This window comes from Macrobrachium nipponense, chromosome 25 (genome assembly GCF_015104395.2).
Source record: "Macrobrachium nipponense isolate FS-2020 chromosome 25, ASM1510439v2, whole genome shotgun sequence".
Taxonomy (NCBI): domain Eukaryota; kingdom Metazoa; phylum Arthropoda; class Malacostraca; order Decapoda; family Palaemonidae; genus Macrobrachium; species Macrobrachium nipponense.
The window spans coordinates 42,196,353-42,216,812 of NC_087214.1; the positions used below are offsets into that span (position 1 = coordinate 42,196,353).

At 39.7% G+C, this 20,460-nt stretch overlaps 1 protein-coding gene across 1 annotated transcript; it reads left to right on the forward strand.

Moving 5' to 3' along the window:
- The first annotated feature begins 9,935 nt into the window (after positions 1-9,935).
- Positions 9,936-19,499, forward strand: LOC135199410 (carotenoid-cleaving dioxygenase, mitochondrial-like). Its single transcript, XM_064227421.1, has 3 exons — positions 9,936-10,092; positions 11,465-11,914; positions 18,061-19,499. The coding sequence occupies exons 1-3, from the start codon at positions 10,045-10,047 to the stop codon at positions 19,153-19,155; spliced, it is 1,593 nt and encodes a 530-aa protein (XP_064083491.1). The 5' UTR covers positions 9,936-10,044; the 3' UTR covers positions 19,156-19,499.
- Positions 19,500-20,460: the final 961 nt, after the last annotated feature.

The following is a 20,460-nucleotide window of genomic DNA, read 5'->3' on the forward strand; positions in this document are numbered from 1 at the left end:
GGTGTTTCGGAGTGAGCGCAGAAGCGGAAAAAATATTTTTTTCAAAAAATCACAGCGCGCTTAGTTTTCAAGATTAAGAGTTCACTTTTGGCTCCTTTTTTTGTCATTGGCTGAAGTTTAGTTTGCAACCATCAGAAATGAAAAAAATTATCATTATCATATATAAATAATGCGATATATGATAGCGCAAAAACGAAATTTCATATATAATTGTATTCAAATCGCGCTGTGCGCAAATCGGTTAAAGGTAACACGTTACATTTTTTTTGTTGTAATGTACACTAAATTGCGATCATTTTGGTATATAACACATTGTAAAACGATAAAAGCAAAACAGAGAAAATATTATCACAAAATAATGCATGAATTTGTAACGCGCGGACGTAAACAAAATTTTTTTCAAAAATTCACCATAAATCTAAATATTGTCCTAGAGACTTCCAATTTCTTTCAAAATGAAGACAAATGATTGAATATTACTATACTGTAAGAGTATTAGCTTACAATTGCAGTTTTCGACCATATCTGACGAGTTAAAGTTGACCGAATGTCGAATTTTTGTATATTTTTTATATGCAATTATTTCGGAAATTAGAAAAGCTACAACCTTTAAATATTTTTCATTTTATTCTACATGAAATTGCGCACATTTTCATATATAAAACTCTATGAAACACCTAACATAAAATGGAGCAAATATTCCGAGAATGGGACGTACGCATTTCGGAGATTTGTGGCGGAGAATCCGCGCGCGGAGGGAAGGAAAGTTTTTTTTTTTTTAAATTCACCATAAATCTAAATATTGTGCTAGAGACTTCGAATTTGTTTCAAGATGAAGATAAATGACTGAATATTACTAGACTGTAAGAGTTTTAGCTTATAATTGCGTTTTTCGACCATTTCGGTAGAGTCAAAGTTGACCGAACGTTGTTTTTTTTCTATTTATCGTGATTTATATGCAAATATTTCAAAAATGAGAAAAGCTACAACCTTCAATTATTGTATTCTTCATGAAATTGTGCACATTTTCATATATAAAAATTTATGTAACGGCTAATTTAAAATGGTGCAAACATTACCAATCGCACGTATGATTTTTTCGGAAGAGCTGACTGCACGGACGTAAAGAAAATGTTATTTTTTTCATAAATTCACCATAAATCAAAATATTGTGCTAGAGACTTCCAATTTGTTGCAAAATGAAGGTAAATGATTGAATATTACTAGAATATAAGCGTTTTAGCTTACAATTGCGTTTTTCGGCCATTTCGGTAGAGTCAAAGTTGACCGAAGGTTGAAAATTTGTCACATCATTTTTTATATGAAAATATTTCAAAATTGATAAAAGCTACAACCATGGGTTGTTTTTAGTTGTATTTGTGCATGAAATTGCGCACATTTCCATATATAAAACTTTATGTAACGCTAATTTTAAAATGGTGCAAACATTACCACAATAGCATGTATGATTTTTTTCGGAAGAGTTACCGCGCGGACGTAAGGAAAAAGTTTTTCATAAATTCACCATCGAAATATTGTGCAGAGACTTCCAATTAGTTGCAAAATTAAGGTAAATTATTGAATATTACTAAAATATAGAGAGTTTTTAGCTTACAATTGCGTTTTTTCGACCATTTCGTAGAGTCAAGTTGACCGAAGGTTGAAATTTTGGCACATCGTTATTTATATGAAAATATCTCAAAACTGATAAAAGCTATAATCATGGGTATTTTTTTGTTGTATTCTACATAAAAATGTGCACATTTTCATATATAATACTCCATGTAACGGCTAATTTAAAATGGTACAAAAATTATGTCAATGTGACGAAATCATTTCTGAGATGTGTCTCCGATACTTTTTAGTGCGGCAAGAAAGAGATTCGCGCTTGCGCGCCTGGGTAACAATTGTAAACAAAACAACACCTTAATCCGTGAACTCCCATCATCCCCCAAGGCGCGTGATTCAAGAGTTTTTGGCTGGTAGGCCTAAAAGTATTTTTCCGTGAATTTAAAAAAAACTTTTGTATGTCGACGTAAAATACGTCCAGTCGGCACCCGAGAGACAAAAAATGTTGACGTAAAATACGCCCAGTCGGCGTTTAAGGGTTAATAGCAATCTGGTTTTATAGGGCTTGTCTAGTGCCATAAAATCGGTGATTTATGGCGCCATAACGCACAGAGTTCCAGTTATCAGCACCATAAGGTGCTAATAATAGTGATGGTGCCATAACATACCTAAAGGAGGTGACAATAACTGGTTATCGGTGCCATTAACCAGATATCGGGGCCATAAGTACCATAAATCACCAAGTTTCGGTTAATGGCAGTTTTCACTTATCAGCACCCTGCTGAGAACAGGAACTCCCCCCCCCCCCCACAATAACCAAGGACTGCCTGTATTGTTTTTCACCTCTTATCAAGTCAGCAGTATACTGCCATGACTGCAAGGGTATCCACTCTATGTAGAGGCACTCTTTGGACAGACTTCCAAGCTCTCTACTATGTAAGATGAGCACTGGACCAGAGGCAGTATTTTCCTACAGTAACTCTCTTACAAGTTAAGGTACAAGAAGCACTAAAATTGCTGATTACATATTGTCTTTTTTCAAAAAATTCTGTTATACTTTTGAATTAAGCATACATCCACAGCCCCACTCCTTGACATGGGGAATCGGCTATTATAATTGTTCGGTAAGACACTGCAATAAAAATGTAATTTTTATGATAAAATGAAATTTTATTGCATACTTACCAAACAATTATTTAATGAAAGCCCTCCCTCCTCCCCGCAGGTGGATGGTTAGGCAGAACGAACTGATGACACCTGGTCTGTTGTACCTGTTCCTCCCTCCGGTGGCGGGAGATGACGTCACCTACATTGGTGATGGGAGCGCCACCACGATGTTTGAATTTTGGTCTGCCATGCATAAGGACCCTACAGCTGTTATAATTGTTCAGTAGGTATGCAATAAAACTTAATTTTATCATAAAAATTGCATTTTTATTTTTTCAACTTCATAAAACCTAGGGTATGGCTGACCATACCATCAAAAGAAAATGTATGTAAGGCTAGACCAATTGGCAATCTAGAGAAGTAATATACGTAATTGCCTAAAGTATCAGAGGAACTTGCCTGACTCTATGGTTGCACTGAAAGTAATCACAAAGAAGGTGAGATTTCAGGGAGTTTCTGGGAACTAAAAGGTGTAACACAAAAGTTTTGGGTCCACTCCCATTGCTGTCACATGTCAGGCAGGACCTGGAAATAAAATTGTACATGAAAGGTTACAGATTCAATGTGAGAACAAAATGAACTGTCATACTAAAGAGTCATAACATATTTTGGATAAAGTATCACAATTTTTGAAAGTAAATTGTATTTTTCCTAACTATACAAACCTGAGGTACTTTACAATGGGAATTACTTAAAGTGAAGCCTGGACATAGTCACTGAAATCTTAAAACAAGATGGTTTGGTAGTTAACTACCGGTCTGTTCATTGGGAGTCTCCCGACCGAACATAAATATTCCAATTTGCTTTAGGCTCAGGTAGTAGATTGAGGGGTGGCATGAGGTGGGCAGTCAGTGTAAAGGTCAAGTTTGTATAGTCAAGAAAAATATAATTTACTTTCAAAAATTGTGATGTGTTCCTACACAATATACAAACCCTCGGTCCTTTACAATAGAAAGACTCACTGATTGGTGGGAGGAATCTGAGTGAGCATCTATGAACCAACTGGTGTTCAGCCTACCTTAGATTTTCTTCCTGGTCGTAATAGAGAAGAAGGAAATCCAGCCACTGATGTCTGATCAGAGTTAGGAACTGCGAGATCAGAGTCAGTCTTCTGGGGTTATTCATAATGGAGAAGTATGCTTCTCTCTTTTGAGAAAGTAAAGAACCACAGTGTCGAAGACAATAAGGCAAATACAAGTTATGGGTTTGCCTTATGCCAGAGCTCCCTTCCCTGCCTTGTAAGGGAAGGGGAGGATATTTACTTCTATTGACAACTCAAAGAAAATAGATAGGTTACTCCAAGGAGAGTCTTACCTGCATCAGCTGCATTAGCTACAAAATCTGGGATGAAATAGAGAGTAATCGATCCCCATTCCCCTGAGTGTTTAACACCGAAAGAAAGACCATGAAGTTCTGAACCAACTCTCTTCACCGATGCCAGGGCTAGCAGAAAGACGGTCTTGAGTGTCAGATCCCTTTCTGAGGACTCTCCAAGGGGCTCGTACAGTGCACGAGTCAGGCTCTGCAATACGAGTCACAGCCTATTCAGGCCGCCTGAGATCCCTGGGTGGGCAAGACCTCTCAAAGCTCCTCATAAGCAACGATATCTCAAAAGAGAAAGATGCATGTGACTTCAAAATATAAGCGATTACCACAAGAAAATGGCAGGCAGAAGATAAGTACCAGGGGCTTTCCTATGTCTATTCAAGCATCGTCGATGATGTGTGAATGAACACAGGAAAGTGCTTGGTAATGATCTTCTGCCTGTCATTTTCCTGTGGTATCTGCTTTTAAATTTTATATATATATATATATATATAATATATATATATATAGTATATATAGATATATATATATATATATATATATATAAATATATATGTGTGTGTATATAACTGAATCACGAAAGTTTGGAATGTGATAAATCCATAAATACAGGTATAAGCCACGCGAAGGAAAAATAAACAACGGAGTTTCTGCAAGATCTTTTGACTCAATGTTCTTTACTCAGCAGACAAACTGACTTACATCGAAAAATTGAGAGTACAGGAAAAGTCGTATAACTGACAGATAGGGATTATAAGGAGATTCGTACCTAGAATCCAACACACCTGGAGAATGTTTTGGATTCTAGGTACTAATCTCCTTATAATCCCTATCTGTCAGTTTATACGACCATTTTCCTGTATATATGTGTGTGTGTGTGTGTATATATACAGGCAGTCCCCGGGTTACGACGGGGGTTCCGTTCTTGAGACGCGTCGTAAGCCGAAAATCGTCGTAAGCCGGAACGACGCTTGGAAATATGTCTTAAACTAATAAAAAGTTATAAAAAACCTTACTTGTAATCCTTTGGTTACACTACATGTTGTTTCCTGTAGTTTTATGTACAACCTGGAGTTATTTTCATAAAGAATGCTGGTTCTTGAAGGTAAAAACTATTGTAATCCTCTGGTGACACTACATTCTTGAAGTTTTATGTACAACCTGGAGTGATTTTGCAAAATCTTGAGGGCTACAAGAACAGCTGATTACTATTTACGTATCATATAGACTAATTAAAGTAAATGTATCTTTAAATAGGCTTATATATTAGTATCAACAAAACAGTTCCTGCCATGAGTCAGAGGCCAGTTTAATGAAACGAACACTTCTCTGTCCTATCTGTTCAGAAAATAAACGTTACGTCAATCCCCGAGACATTGTTGCCAAAGCGTCTCTCTCTCTCTCTCTCTCTCTCTCTCTCTCTCTCTCTGATCAAATTACATTGGAAACTTGACATACGATTGCCCTAATATACGAATGTTTTGAGATATAACAGAAAATTTGCGAAAATACAAGCTTTGATATACAACGAAATATTTGAGATACGATTTTGCGATGAGTGTTAGTTGTATAGGCGACCGATAAATGGCGTTTCAGTCTGTTTTGTTTGTTGGTGCTGCATGTTAACACGTCCGTTGTTTAGTTCGTTGTATTTGCGCCTATTTTTCATGTTATTTTGTCTATTTTATTATTAACCATGGGTCTCAAAGCTAAAGACAAAGCAGGTGATAAGAAAAAAAACCCAAGAAAATTATTTCGATGGAAGCAAAACATGAAATTATAGCAAAGCATGAACGTGGCGTTCGTATCGTCGATTTGGCAAACGAGTATGGTCGAAATCCTTCTACAATATCCACGATCATCAAGCAGAAGGAAGCTATAAAAAACCCCGAGACCATTGTTGCCAAAGCGTCTCTCTCTCTCTCTCTCTCTCTCTCTCTCGCTCTTCTCTCTCTCTCTCTCTCTCTCTCTGTCTCTCTCTCTCTCTGATCAAATTACGTACTGGATAATGTCTCTCTTTGGATACTTCGATTTTGCCAAATATTGAGGGCTACAAGAACAGTTGATTACTATTTACGTATCATATAGACTAATTAAAGTAAACGTATCTTTAAATAGGCTTATATTATTAGTATCAACAAAACATTTACTGGCATGAGTCAGAGGCCGTTTAACGAAACGAACACTTCTCTGTCCTTAACTCGGAGCGTCGGAAGACGCCTCTCTCTCTCTCTCTCTCTCTCTCTGATCAAATTACTGGATAATGTCTCTCTTTGGATACTTGGAATTTGCGTTGTAATCTAACCACAAACTTCGTTGTTATTATTACAGGAAACAAGCAATGATTTTTTTCATATTTGCGCTTTTGGACTGTTATATGTAAAAAAACTAGTATGTATTCATTCGCTCGGAAACTAGTTCCGCATATGAGGCGTCACTAAAAAAACATAGAAAAATACAACATAAAAAGTGTCGAAAATCATCATAATCTCAAAATTTTTGTTGTAATCTAACCAGAAACTTATTTTTATTAATATACTGTGCTAAACTATAAAGGATTTTTATCATAGTATGCGTTTTTTAAAAGCGTCGTTAACTCGGAGCGTCGGAAGCGTCAGCGTCGTAACTCGGAACAAGCGTCGTAACCCAGGACGGATTTTTCCATTGAATATTTAAGAAAAGCGTCGTAACCTCGGAACGTCGTAAGCCGGAACCGTCGTTAAACCCGGGGACCGCCTGTATATATATATATATATATATATATATATATATATATATATATATATATATATATATATATATATATATATATATATATATATATATATATATATATATATATATATATATATATATATATATATATATATATATATATATATATATATATATATATATATATATATATATATATATATATATATATATATATATATATATATATATATATATATATATATATATATATATATATATATATATATATATATATATATATATCTATAATATATATATATATATATATATAATATATATATATATATATATATATATATTAATATATTGTATTTCTGGGCTCAGCTCGTGTCGCTGCGCAAAAGATTACTCCCACCAAAGTACTCCCACATAAAGCTAGTCCTGGACAGCGCAGTGGTAGTACATTGCATAAACAGAGGAGGCTCCAAGTCACGTCATCTAAATCACGTCATGATAGCCATCTTCTCCTGGCAGACAAATTCAGTTGGCATCTTTCCTCCACCCACATAGCTGGAGTCAGAAACGTCATAGCAGACGCCCTATCCCGATCAGTACCCCTAGATCGGAATGGTCACTAGACGACAGTTCGTTCCAGTGGATCCTTCAAAGGGGGGTCCCAGGGCTTCAGGTGGACCTCTTCGCATCCCAAGCGAACCACAAACTACCGTTGTGTAGCCCCCAGCCCCCAACCTGGACCCTCTGGCTTACGCCACGGACGCCCTAGCTCTAGACAGGAACAACTGGGGGAAGATTTACGTCTTCCCTCCAGTGAATCTCCTTATGAAAGTATTGGACAAACTCAGGACATTCAAGGGTTCCAAGTGGCTCTAGTAGCCCCAGACTGGCCGAAGAGCAATTGGTACCCCCTGATTCTGGAACTGGGCCTTCGTCCCCTTCGGATCCCCAGTCCCAAGCTCTCCCAGTCAGTACAAACGAAGACTGTGTTCGCTTCCTCAGGGATTCTCAAAACCCTAACTTTATGGATTTCATGAAGTTTGCGGCAAAAAGAGATGCGAATATTGACCCTCAGAATATTCTCTTCTTGGAATCCGATAAAAGGGATTCGACTTTGAGGCAGTATGATGCTGCTGTCAAAAAGTTAGCAACCTTCCTGAGAGAGTCAGATATCAGAATCATGACAGTTAATTCAGCTATATCCTTCTTCAGATCCTTATTTGAAAAAGGTTTAGCAGCTAGCACGATTACGACAAACAAGTCAGCCTTGAAAAAGATATTTCAATTTGGATTTAACATAGACTTGACGGATACCTACTTCGCGTCTATCCCTAAGGCATGGGTGCTAGACTTAGGCCTTCTGTGAGGCCTACGTCAGTTTCATGGTTCTTAAACGATGTTCTAAAACTGGCTTCCGAAACCGATAATGACACATGCTCGTTATGATGCTCCTAAGGAAAACCCATTTTTATTAAGCCTGGCTTCAGGAGCAAGAATTTCAGAACTGTCGGCTTTATCCAGAGATCCGGATCATATTCAATTCCTTCCCACAGGGGAAGTCCTACTTTCTCCGGAACGTAGCTTTTTGGCAAAAATGAAGATCCTTTGATGAGGTGGGAACCTTGGAAAGTTCTACCCCTTCCACAGGATGTATCCCTTTGTCCAGTTTCAACCTTACGAGCCTTTCTATCCAGGACCTCCTCATCCTCATCGGGGCCCCTCTTTAAGAGGGAAAAAGGTGGAACTTTATCCATTAAAGGCATCAGGCAACAAATCCTGTACTTTATTAAACAAGCCAATCCTGACTCTTTCCCAAAAGCACATGATGTCAGAGCAGTAGCCACCTCAATTAATTATTTCCAACACATGAACTTTGATGAGTTGAAAAAGTATACCGGATGGAAATCGCCGACAGTGTTCAAACGCCATTACCTTAAGTCCTTGGAAGCTCTGAAATTTTCAGCTGTAGCAGCGGGAAACATAGTTTCCCCTGACTCTAGTTAATTTGTAGTAGAAGATTCAGTCCTCCTTTCTACCTGCCTCACCCAACAGTTCGTCTATTCCTACCGTGTTCATTTACATTCACCTTGTGCCTTAGCTGCTTTTTGATAAGGTAGTGGGTGCCCCTTTTTTTTTTTTGCTAGGGACACTCACAGATGATTATGCATATTGATCTCATGGATGTTACCCTTATTTTATGCTAGGGGATACATCTCATTTATAATGGTTACGGGTTTTGTATATTAAGTCATATACATTCCTTATATATTATCATTGTTGATTAATTTGTTCATTTGATTGTTTTAATTGCTATTATATTTTTGATACATGCCTTTACACAGATACCATTTTGTTACATGTAAGCCAATTTACCTCTGTACATATGTAAATTACCTTATGTAAGAAAACAAAATGTTTAGAATTAAGGTAATTTAAGCATATTTTTAGTTGTAATCACTGTGTATTTGTATCTTTTAGCAATTATATTCTTTTTTATATTTACTTTATTTTATTTGAGACCTATAATTATTTTAATTTATTACTTTTGTTTACAATCTTGTGCTATTTCTCTGGTACGATTTCGCGCAGCGACACGAGCTGAGCCCAGAAGGGATTTTGACGTAAGGAAAAATCTATTTCTGGGCGATTGGCTCGTGTCGCCAGCGAAATCCCACCCTACCCATCCCTTCGCCAAGATTGTCTGCTAACTCAGGATGGGCCACCAGGGGCGCAGCAGTCGACAGCATGGGATGGAGTAGTAGTAGTACGAGCTGCTCACTCTGTGGGTCGGCTCCCCTCTTGGAGGGATTTGGTAGTGGGAGATTTCTATTGGCATTTGGCTCGTGGTTGTGGTCTCACTCGCCTAGTGTTCATACCGACACCCTTCCTGGAGGGTGAAGCGAGTCAGTTATAACTGACCTTTTTCTTTATTTTATTATTCTCTGGTATGTGTTAGTACATTTACCCTAGAAATAATAGATTAAAGGATATTTCGTATTAATGAGCCTTCTTTATCACCTATGACTTGTGTAGCATCACTGAATCAAAGTAATGTTGTCCCTGGTAGAGCTACAGTGCTGATATAGTAAAATGGATGATAAGATTAAGAGATTACTTAATACTTCTGACTTCTTGAGTTTCCTTTCAAGATAGGGTACTTATTAACCTGTTTCATAAGAGGCGACTATCTTCCCGGAGAGATTAGATGGCTGCTCTTAAGACTAGGCCCCAAGTAAATATGCTCACTGTGTTGGCAATACAAGAGGTCAGATGGATGAAGAATCAGGCAGATCTCTGTGGCTCAGAGAATGTAGCGAGGTAAGTTGATAAATAAGATAAAGACAAATATTCCCGGTTTATTTTGCTTTATATTGTAACTGCCTGCAAAGGAGATGGGGAACGCTGTCAACTGTAAGTTCAGTGCAAAGTTCAAGGGGTTAGACGTCTAGGTACAAAAACTAAGAGGACAGTGTATTGGAGCTTGCACTAATGGAAACTCTAAAAGAGATTTTAAATTACTATCATTTGCATTAAAATTATAAGAAAATAGCCCATGAATAAAAATTGCTAATGGTACTGCACTAAACAGGAACAGTCAAGAAAAACTGCAGAAGCTTGTGAAACAGTTTGAAAGTTTTCAAGAAAAATTTGGGATAAATGTGAGAAGGGGTAAGATCATGAGGGGTAAATGGAAAGCCAGAAGATGAAGCAAAGAATAACATGGATGGTGGAAGATTGAAAGCAGTTGATTTGTATATGTTTTTAAAAGTACATACATGTACACTGGATGATGGTAGGATAGACGAAAGGGTAACTAACCCAACATGAGGCTGAATCGTTGAGGCCGAATATGAGTGAAACAAAATGCTGAACCTGTAGAGATGGACTGTTAGAGCAGTATGTTATGTGAGCAGAAATGAAAGGAGAAATGTGGAGATATATCACAGTGGTGAAAAGGAAGGACTAGAGCATTTTGGTCAACTGGAAAGAATTGTGGAAGACGGTCAAATGATGACAAGAATGTCTACTACTCCAAAAGTGTTAGGAAGAAAGAAGAGTGGAAGACACATACAGTGCTGATGATGGAAGTCAAAGAGATATATAAGAGAGGAGAGGCCTTAGTCTAGGGGGCGCAAGAGGGTGTGGAAGATACTGGTGAATTGTCTAAGGTGTTCATTGTCATTTTATGAATTGGCCCATGTTGAGAAGAATTTTTAAGCTAAGGGGTTTCCATCCATAACTCAGCAGTTACTGTACCCTCTCTAAGGGGTGTATGGCCTAAATGCTACTTGTAAGTGGTATAAGTTATTGAATTTTGCCTGGATCCAAAGTTATTGAATTTTGCCTGGATCCAATTTTCATCTTTGACTGAGAAATCCTTCAAATAAGCCATACTTATTTAGAAATATGACTCTCTGGTATAGGTATTGTTAATGTGTAGCAAGAGGCATTGCATTTTCATTTTGCTCAAGATATTTCTCTGATTTTATTTAACACAGAACTATTACAACAGAATTTCACTGATGAAACGAACAACACAGCTTGTTCAAAAGCACAATACATAACCACATTGTCTCTATTTTTGTATGTCCATATCTTGGCCCCATTTCCCTGTACTAAGATTAAGTTCCTCAGCATCTAACCTTATTGTTATATTGATTTTTCTTATTATCTGTCTCACAAAACCCAGGAAACAGCAGAAGAAATAGAAGGCCATGTGACGGGAACTATCCCAGAATGGTTAGAAGGACGAGTCATACGGAACGGCCCGGGCACTCTGCATGTTGGCAATACCCAGTACCACCACCTCTTTGATGCTCTGGCCCTGCTTCACCAGTTTAACATATCCTCCAGCCGAGTAACATATCGCTCCCGCTTCCTCGAAAGTGATGCTTACCAGAAAAACAAGGCTGCCAACCGAATTGTCATCACAGAATTTGGAACGGCAGCCTACCCAGATCCGGGCGGAAAACGTTTCAGGCAGTTTAAAAATGCCCTCATGATCCCAACGACCGACAAAGTTATGTCAGACAATTGCTCGATCAACATATGCCAGGCCAAGGACGAAATGTTTGCCCTGACAGAATCATGCTATGTTCGACAGATAGACCCTGAGACTCTCAAGACAATTGGGGATAAGGTAAGAATGTTGAAGTACGTTTAATAAGTAAACGTTGCATAAAATACATTATCACATAAATTTGACAGCTGATGAGCATATGTAAATGAACGATGCTTTATAGGGAAATATTCATTTAATACAAATGCGTATACAGTACAGGCAGTCCCCAGTTATAGGCAGGGGTTCCGTTCCAATGGCCTGATGATAAGCAAAAATCACAGATTACTGAAAACCAACAATTTATGGTGCCTGTGGCACTGATAACTGGATTTTGGCACCAATAACTGGTTAATGGCACTTCTGTTATGTATGTATTGGCGCCATAACTCTATTATCGGCACCGAAAACTGGAAATCAACACATTTTGCCGCTGAAAATTGCCAATTTTTGGTGCAAGACAAGCGCCATAAAACTGGATTGCTGATAACCAAGTCTGCCGATAACCGATAAGCTAGTACCTTACTTGTGGACCTTGTTTTTAGTACTTTAATTTTATATACGTAAGTAACTTACCCAGTAATTACTGAGCGAAGGGTTTCTACTTGACAGCAGCTTGAATTTTCCAAATTTGCGGTAGCGATTCTTTTGTTTCTATAAGTGACCAGCCACGCCCATTTACGTGGCAGAGAAGAGAAACAAGTAAGCTAACAGCTCAATTTGTTTCTGCAGCGGATACCATCAACACTGTTCTTCAAAGCAGCTTGATTTTTAAAATTTCATATATCTTCCCAGAATTGGTGAAGTATTCACTTATGGTAGCCTTTTGGAATTGTTTTGTTTAGATTCTTATTACTATTGTGAATTTATTAGCTAGTTAGGCATGTCTGACTAGCTCTTCTAGTTTTTGGTATTGCAGTGAAGGCTGCAATACCTGGATGATAAGTTTTCATATGACTCATACCCTTTGCTCTAATTGTAGAGGACAAGTATGCAATGTGAACATGCCATGTGATGAATGCAAGGATTGGAGTGACCAGCGATGGAGGACTTTAGATTCTCACTTGAATAAATTAGAGAGAAAATATAAGAGGAAGGCGGCTGCTAAAGCCGGCTTGAAAATAGTAGCTAGTCAGGCTAAAACATCTCAATCTAGTAGTGTGGACGTTCCTGTTGTTTCTCTTGCTCCTAGACCACCTACTCCTTCTCCTGCTCCCCACACTTCCGAACCCGATCGCTTTGCCAGCCCACAGAGTAAATTTGAGTATGGTGGCCCAGTTGGGGTCATCACTGCAAGTGTTATTTGTTAAATTTGAAAAAAAGTGAAGTGCCAGTGAAGGAGGTGGCTTTTTGTCCCACTGATTCTTCTAGGCAAAGGTCACTGCCATAATCCCCCGAACTGGGGAGGAGGCATACCAGAGGTCCAAGGGAGGTCAGTCACCCTCTCAGATCAACCTGTTGTATCCCAGGTTGCTTCGAAAGACAACTGTTGGAAAGGTGTATCAGAAGTGTCTTGTCCTTTGTCAAATTTGGGAGACTCTTCTCTGAGCAAGAGGCACCAATGGCATTTTCCTGATGAGTATCTCCCCATGAAGAGGCGATCTTCATTCAGGGATCAATCTCCGCCGCTGCCCGTCAAAAGGTTGAGGGAGCCTTTAGTCCTCAGCCTTCTTGCAGCAAGTGGGATAGCCCTGAGCGTTTCTCTTCACCTGATCAGCAAAGAGAACATTCTAGCCACTCTTCTTCATCTATTCATTGGGTCTCATATAGAGTGCTAAATGCTCTACTTCTGGTGATTTTTGTCATTTTTCACCTAGGCACCCTCTTTCAGATGGCTCTTTTGTAGAGTGCCCTCATCCGACAGAACAGTCGGAAGCAATGGAAGTTCCCGTGTGTCCTGTAGCACCCGGGTACCCTGAAGTATCCAGGCATCCTGGAACACCCAAGCTCCCTGAAGTGCCTGAGCATCCTGGGTTCCCAGAGCAGCCTGTAGATACAGAGCATCAAGTTGCTGTTAAGAGACAGGTTTGATCCAAACATATTGCGTTTGTGAGTGGTTCTGCTGTGGCTCCCAAACACACTGACGAATCTACGAGGATTTTGTCACCTTTTATGACCCAGCTGTTGATCTGCAACCTTTGATTTTGGATCCTTCTTTAGCTCCTTTAAAGAGTAAATTGGATAGTATTCTAAAGCTTCTTCAGAACCCTGAGGTGCCTCAGGAACCTCCCGCAGATCCAATTCTATCCCAGACTGAGTATGATGAAGAGGAACCAGAACAAAAATTGACAACCTCTCCATATGCTTCGTTGTTGCAATATTTATTACAGTACTTTTTGCAAGTTTTTTCTCCAGCAAGTCCTTCTCCCACATTGTCGTTTATGAAAGTGAACAATCAAGCTTCAGTTTCCGCTAAACTTCCGAAGATGGTTCTTTCTTCATCCTCACAGAAAACTTTTGGTGAGGTGCAGAACTGACTTTCTGAGAAGAGGGGACACGGGAAAGCTTGCTTAAGTATTCCTCCTTCTCGTCTTTCCCACAGCAGGTATTTGTGTTACGCAAACAGGGAAGCTCCCTCACTGGGAGTGGCTGCCTCCTCCCACAGAGACTTCTCGGGTCTGATTGAAGTGGGTTGCTGATCTGCACTCACTGTGGTGAAGGTGTTCTTTTCGGCTCAAGAAATGGGTCATCTGTTGAAGAGCTTATTTAAAGCATTTGAGATACTTAGTTTTCTTGACTGGTGCTTAGGTGTATTAGCCAAGAGAGCCCACGACCCAGATGTACCAGAGAATTGTTCGATGGATCTTCTCAAGTTTCTCTCCTGCACCAACAAAGCAGGTTACACAGTCCTCTCTCATCCAGCTACTTATGATCAGCCCTAGAGACCATAACTGCTAAACCTTCTGCCTGTCTCATTGCCCACGCCTGCTCCTGTCCCAGTTCCTGAGAGTGAGAGTGCTGCTGTGGTGTCGGAGCCCCCAGTCCTAGCTGCCCTGGAGCCTGCTGCTTTGGCAGCTGCTTCAGTGTCACCTTGGATGGAGGACCTGACTGCTGCTCTGAGGAAGCTGACAAAGAAGAAGTCCAAGAAGAAGTGAATGGTGTCATTGTCTTCCTCCTCCTCCTCGTTGTCTGCCACCTCCTCCACTTCTTCTTCCGAGGCTTCCCTACCGAGGAAGAGGGGGGTTGTCTCCCCCCTTAAGAAGTCTCGTTCTAGGACTTCTAAGGGTCTGTCACGCCCTTCTGGTGAGACAAGTGGGCCCTCCACTGGTCCTCCTGTTCCTTTGAGAGTGGGAACCGCCTCGCCGCCCCCCGGGGTATGCAGGACGGGGACCGTAGGAGTTCAGGCTTCGGCTTGTACTTCTGCATCTAGTCCGAGAGGTTCTGCCTCTAGGACTGGAACTGTCTCGGGCTCTCGTTTGCGAGTTCCCCCGAGTGCATGCACGTCTACCGATGAGTGTGCAACTAGAGTCGGTGACGCTGAGTCCGCTTGCCGTCACAACTCAGGGATGGTGCGGAGGGAAGGGGTGAGTTGCTCAGGTGACTCACGCCTTGCCAATGATCACTCGCGTAGCGAGGTCCCCCGTTCAGTCTTCTCGAGAGGTTTCGACCTCCAAGGGAAATCCAGCATACTAGCAGATGAGTTGAGTTGGAAGAAAAAAGTACTTCCAACAGAGTGGACCTTGGATCAGCGAGTATGTTGAGCCCTTTGGTCTATAGGGGAAACCAGCAATAGACTTATTCACAACCACCAAGAACCACTGCCTGGCTCTATATTGTTCTCCAGTTCCCGATCAAAAAGCGTGGGCAACAGATACTATGATGCTAGATTGGTCTGACCTGGATATGTATGCCTTTCCTCCTTTCAGGATGATAGGGGAGGTATTAAAGAAATTCCGGTCTCATCGGAATGCTGGAATGACATTAGTGGCTCCTTTCTGGCCGCAGAAAACATGGTTCCCAGACCCGTTAGATCTCTTGGTAGACCTCCCAAGACTACTGCCAAGTCTTCTCAGACAACCCCACTTCAGGAGGTTCCATCAAAATTTGTCCACGGTAGCTCTAACAAGCTTTCGACTGTCCATAGACTTATCAGACCAAAAGGATTTTCTAAGTCTGCGGCAGAGGCGATTGCTAAATGCAGACGTGACTCCTCCTATACAGTGTATCAGGCGAAGTGGTCAGTTTTTAGACATTGGTGCAGAAGAGACAATGTTTTGTCTCAAAAAGCAGACTTTCTCCTGTATTTGAGAACTAGAAGTCTCTCGACTTCCACCATTAAAGGGTACAGAGCAATGTTGAGCCCTGTATTCTGACACAGAGATATCGATGTTTCAAGTAATCAAGATCTCTTGGATCTGATTAAATCTTTTAATGTTTCAAAGCCTAAAAAGGAGGTCTCATTCACTTGGAATTTAGACATGGTGTTGAAGTGGTTATCGAGTGCTCGCTTCGAACATCTTAGTTCGTCATCCCTAAGGGACTTAACTAGGAAGATGATTTTTCTGGTGACACTCGCTACAACAAAGAGAATTAGTGAGCTTCAAGCTATCGATAAAGGATAGGCTTCTCTACAGGAGATGCAGTATGTTCCCTTGCTTTGGATTTTTTAGCAAAGAACGAGAACCTGTCACAACCGTGGCTGTGTTCTTTTGTTATTAAGAATCATACTGATGTTTTAGCTTTGGAAGAAGAGAAAAGATCCCTGTCTGGTGAGAGCCCTCAGGTAGTATTACTTACAACATACAGAGAAGATTAGAGGACAGTTTAATAACTTATAGTGTTCGGTAAAAAAAATCCCTGTTAGGCATATGTCAAAGAATGCATTGTCATTCTCCATAAGAGATTTGATTTTGGAGTCACTCCCAAATTATGGAGGAAGAACTACGAGTGTTAAAGGTCAGAGCACATGATGTCAGGGTGGTTGCTACTCCCGTAGCCTTTAGACACAAGCTTTCCCTGTCTTCCATACTGCAAGCAACGTAGTACTGGAAATGTAAATCCGTTTTTGTAATGCATTATCTTCAGGAAGTGGAAACAATTTATAGTAACTGTAGTACCTTAGGACCATTGTCCGTATCTGGAGTAGTGATGGGTGTGAAAGTGTAGTTCTCTCATCTTGAATACGTATGGTGTTCAGTTCTAGGGGAGTCTGGGGATACCGAGTACCAGGAGTGCCCACCAGTTTTAATGTTGGGTAGTGGTCCTGTTAATGTTGACATAAATGTACTTGTGTATTTTTTGTATAAGTGATTGTATAATCTGGTTATTGTTTGTTGGTACTAAGCCCTGGGCAGGGGCTACTGTTTTTACCTTGTTGACCCATGAGAGGGATTTTGGAAAGGAAACCTCTAATTGGCAGAAGACCTGTGAATAGTGGCTTCCACTCGCCTTGTACTTTATACACGACACCCTTAAGGTGCTCGCGAGAGGGTAGTAACCTCAGCATACCAAGCTAGCTTTTTTCTCTGGTATATTTAGAACCTATTTATACTAGAAAAGTGAGTAGCAGGATCCTTTTCACCGGGCGACACGGGTCTTCCCCAAGAAATAGATTTTTCCTTTGTCAAAATCCCTTCATACAGCTTGTCAACATTTGGAATGCTATACTACTCCTTTGCTGCAAGGTCCTATGTTAGTAGAGATGATTCTGGCCTATACAGCCATGTCCTACAAGTTGAGAGGAGTGCCAACCAGAGGCAGTATTTACCTGCCAGCTCTCTCAACAGGTAAGGAACAACTAGCATTGTTTCAATGCTAGCTATATTATGTATTCCATTATAATGGAGGATTTTTTTAGTAGTTGAGTTCATTTTTCCCATCTCCTTCAATATGGAATCAGCTAGGGAATTACTGGGTAAGTTACTTATATAAAAATGACATTTTTATGATAAAATAAAATTTTATATATATACTAACCCAGTAATTACTAATGGAGCCTACCCTCTTCCCCGATAACGGACGTATAAGCATAAACAAATTGAGCTGTTAGCACACTTGTTCCTCTTCCCTGCTGCGTAAATGGGCATGACTAGTCACTTATAGAAACAAAAGAATCGCTACAGTGAAATTGAGATATTCAAGTTGCTGTCGAGTAGAAACTCTTAGCTAAGTAATTACTGAGATTCTCTTAAATTCGTTTACTTTATGATGTCATTACTCACTAGATATGATGATGCTGTATTTCACTTTCATAAAAAGTAAGTAACTGAACTTCTTGTCAATTACAGAAAAACTTGACAAAGTACATCGCTGTCAATATGGCTACGGCTCATCCTCACATAGATCTAGATGGAACTGTCTACAACATGGGATCCTCCTTCACCAACCTCAACGGAACTTGTTACAGCATCATCAAAATGCCTAATGGCCAACTCAAGGATGCCAAAGTTGTGGCTTCAGTCCCTTCCCACAGAAAGCTTGAGCCATCCTATTTCCACAGCTTTGCAATGACGGAAAATTACTGGGTTTTTGTCGAGCAGCCTCTGGTTTTAAAACTTGGCAAAATCATTGAAGGGACCATCATCAATAGATGTCCTGCAGAGTCCATTAAATGGATGTCAGATGAAGACACCTTCTTCAGGATAGTTGAAAGATCTTCTGGCCGCATAGTACCAGTGTGTTACAAGTCACGTGGGTTTTCTACCTTCCATCACGTCAATGCCTGGGAACAGGAGGGTCAGATATTTCTGGATCTCTGTGGCAATCTGGAAGAAAAAGTTGTTGATAGTTTGTGGGTTAAAAATATTGAAAAGCATCCGGATGACCCCAGCCGTTTATCTTCACACCCGAACTTCTTACGTTTCGTCCTCCCGGTAGCTGGTGTCGGAGCAGCAAGAGCAGGGGACAACTTGGTCAAGAAAGGCTGCAGCACTTGTACAGCAATCAAGCAAAATGACGGCTCTGTACTCTGTTCCTTTGAAAAAGTATGCGCAGAAACATTTGAACTACCGAGAATAAATTACAAAAGGAATGGAAAGCCTTACAGGTATGCGTACGGAATGAGTGCCAAAGAACGGGCACTTATGTTTGATAGAATTGTTAAAGTTGATGTTAAAACCGGACACACCACAGAGTTTGCAGAGGAAGGATATGTTCCATGTGAACCAATTTTTGTGCAGGCCCCGGACTGCAACAAGGAAGACGACGGTGTAATTCTAACGACTCTGCTGAAGAAGGGCGATCCTTCCTTTGTAGCTTTATTAGTTTTAAATGCAAGAGATATGACAGAGTTGGGAAGGGCAGAGTTCAGAGCCAAAGGTGAGGTTCCGCAGTCTTTCCATGGGCAATATATTGGCACCAAAGACACCATACATATATACTAGTTTTTAGAATGCTTTACTTACCGTATAGAGATGCTAGGAAATTGGAGTTAACAAGTTGTCGCTTAATCTTGTGATGCAAAAATATTCAAAGTGAATTTAACATTTTCAATTTACAGTAAAGCTGGTTAGTTTCTTAAGCAAAAAATTTAAATGGGCTACTTTTTACATACATTGTATTCTTCACCATCTTATCTTTATTTCCACATCCTTTCTTTACACATTTGCAATTTGTTAGTAGTAGTACTTGTAAATGTGTCAGCATCAGATGACACATACGGAAATATTCATCAAAAGTTTGTTCAGTGCAACAAATTTTCTCTCAAGCAAATAAAAAAAAAACTTTTCTTGTATTCTCTTCCCCTACTTAATCTTTGTTTACTTCTTCAACATCATACAATGTCTGTCAAAGAGAAATATGCACTTGCAAACTCTTTACCAACATAACTTCACTTATGATTTTCTAAACCTCTACACCCCTTAACACCATATAAATAGTGTCCAGAATTAACCCTTGTTGAGATATAAATTTTAATTCACATCTTTTCAGCTTTATTATTATTATCATTATTCAGAAGATGAAGCCTATTCATATGGATGAAGCCCACCAAGGGGCCACTGACTTGAAATTCAAGCTTCCGAAAAATATGAGTTCATTACAAAGACAGAACAGAAGGTAACAGGAAATACAGAAGAAGAGATCACTTATTAGACAAGAAGAAAATAAATAGTATGGTATTTATATAATAAAATGAAATTTCATTGCATACTTACAAAACAATTATACAGGTGAAGGGAACCTACAGCTGTATAATTGTTCAGTAAGGCACTGCAATAAATAACAAATAATAAATAAATAGACAAAAATATAAGTAAATTGTTGAAATAGAAGGAGAATTGTATTAGGGTTATAATGCATTGTTTGTTTGTCTGTTTGTTTGGTGTTTTTACGTTGCATGGAACCAGTGGTTATTCAGCAACGGGACCAACGGCTTTACGTGACTTCCGAACCACGTCGAGAGTGTACTTCTATCACCAGAAATACACAGCTCTCACCCCTCAGTGGAATGTCCGAGAATCGAAGGTGTCATTCAATGCATCTTCACTTGAATAAAGGACCTCTGGAACTGAGAAGTTTGACAGCGAGGCACAATTACTGCATATTGGTGCTTCAGCTTTTCAGCAAATCAGGCAACTGAATTCTCAGAACATGATCTTCTGCTGCCCTCCTCTCTTGTTCATGTTTGGTCATCACATGAAATTCTAGAGTCTCTCTAAGTTCTTTAACGCAAAAAGCTCAGTAAGCGC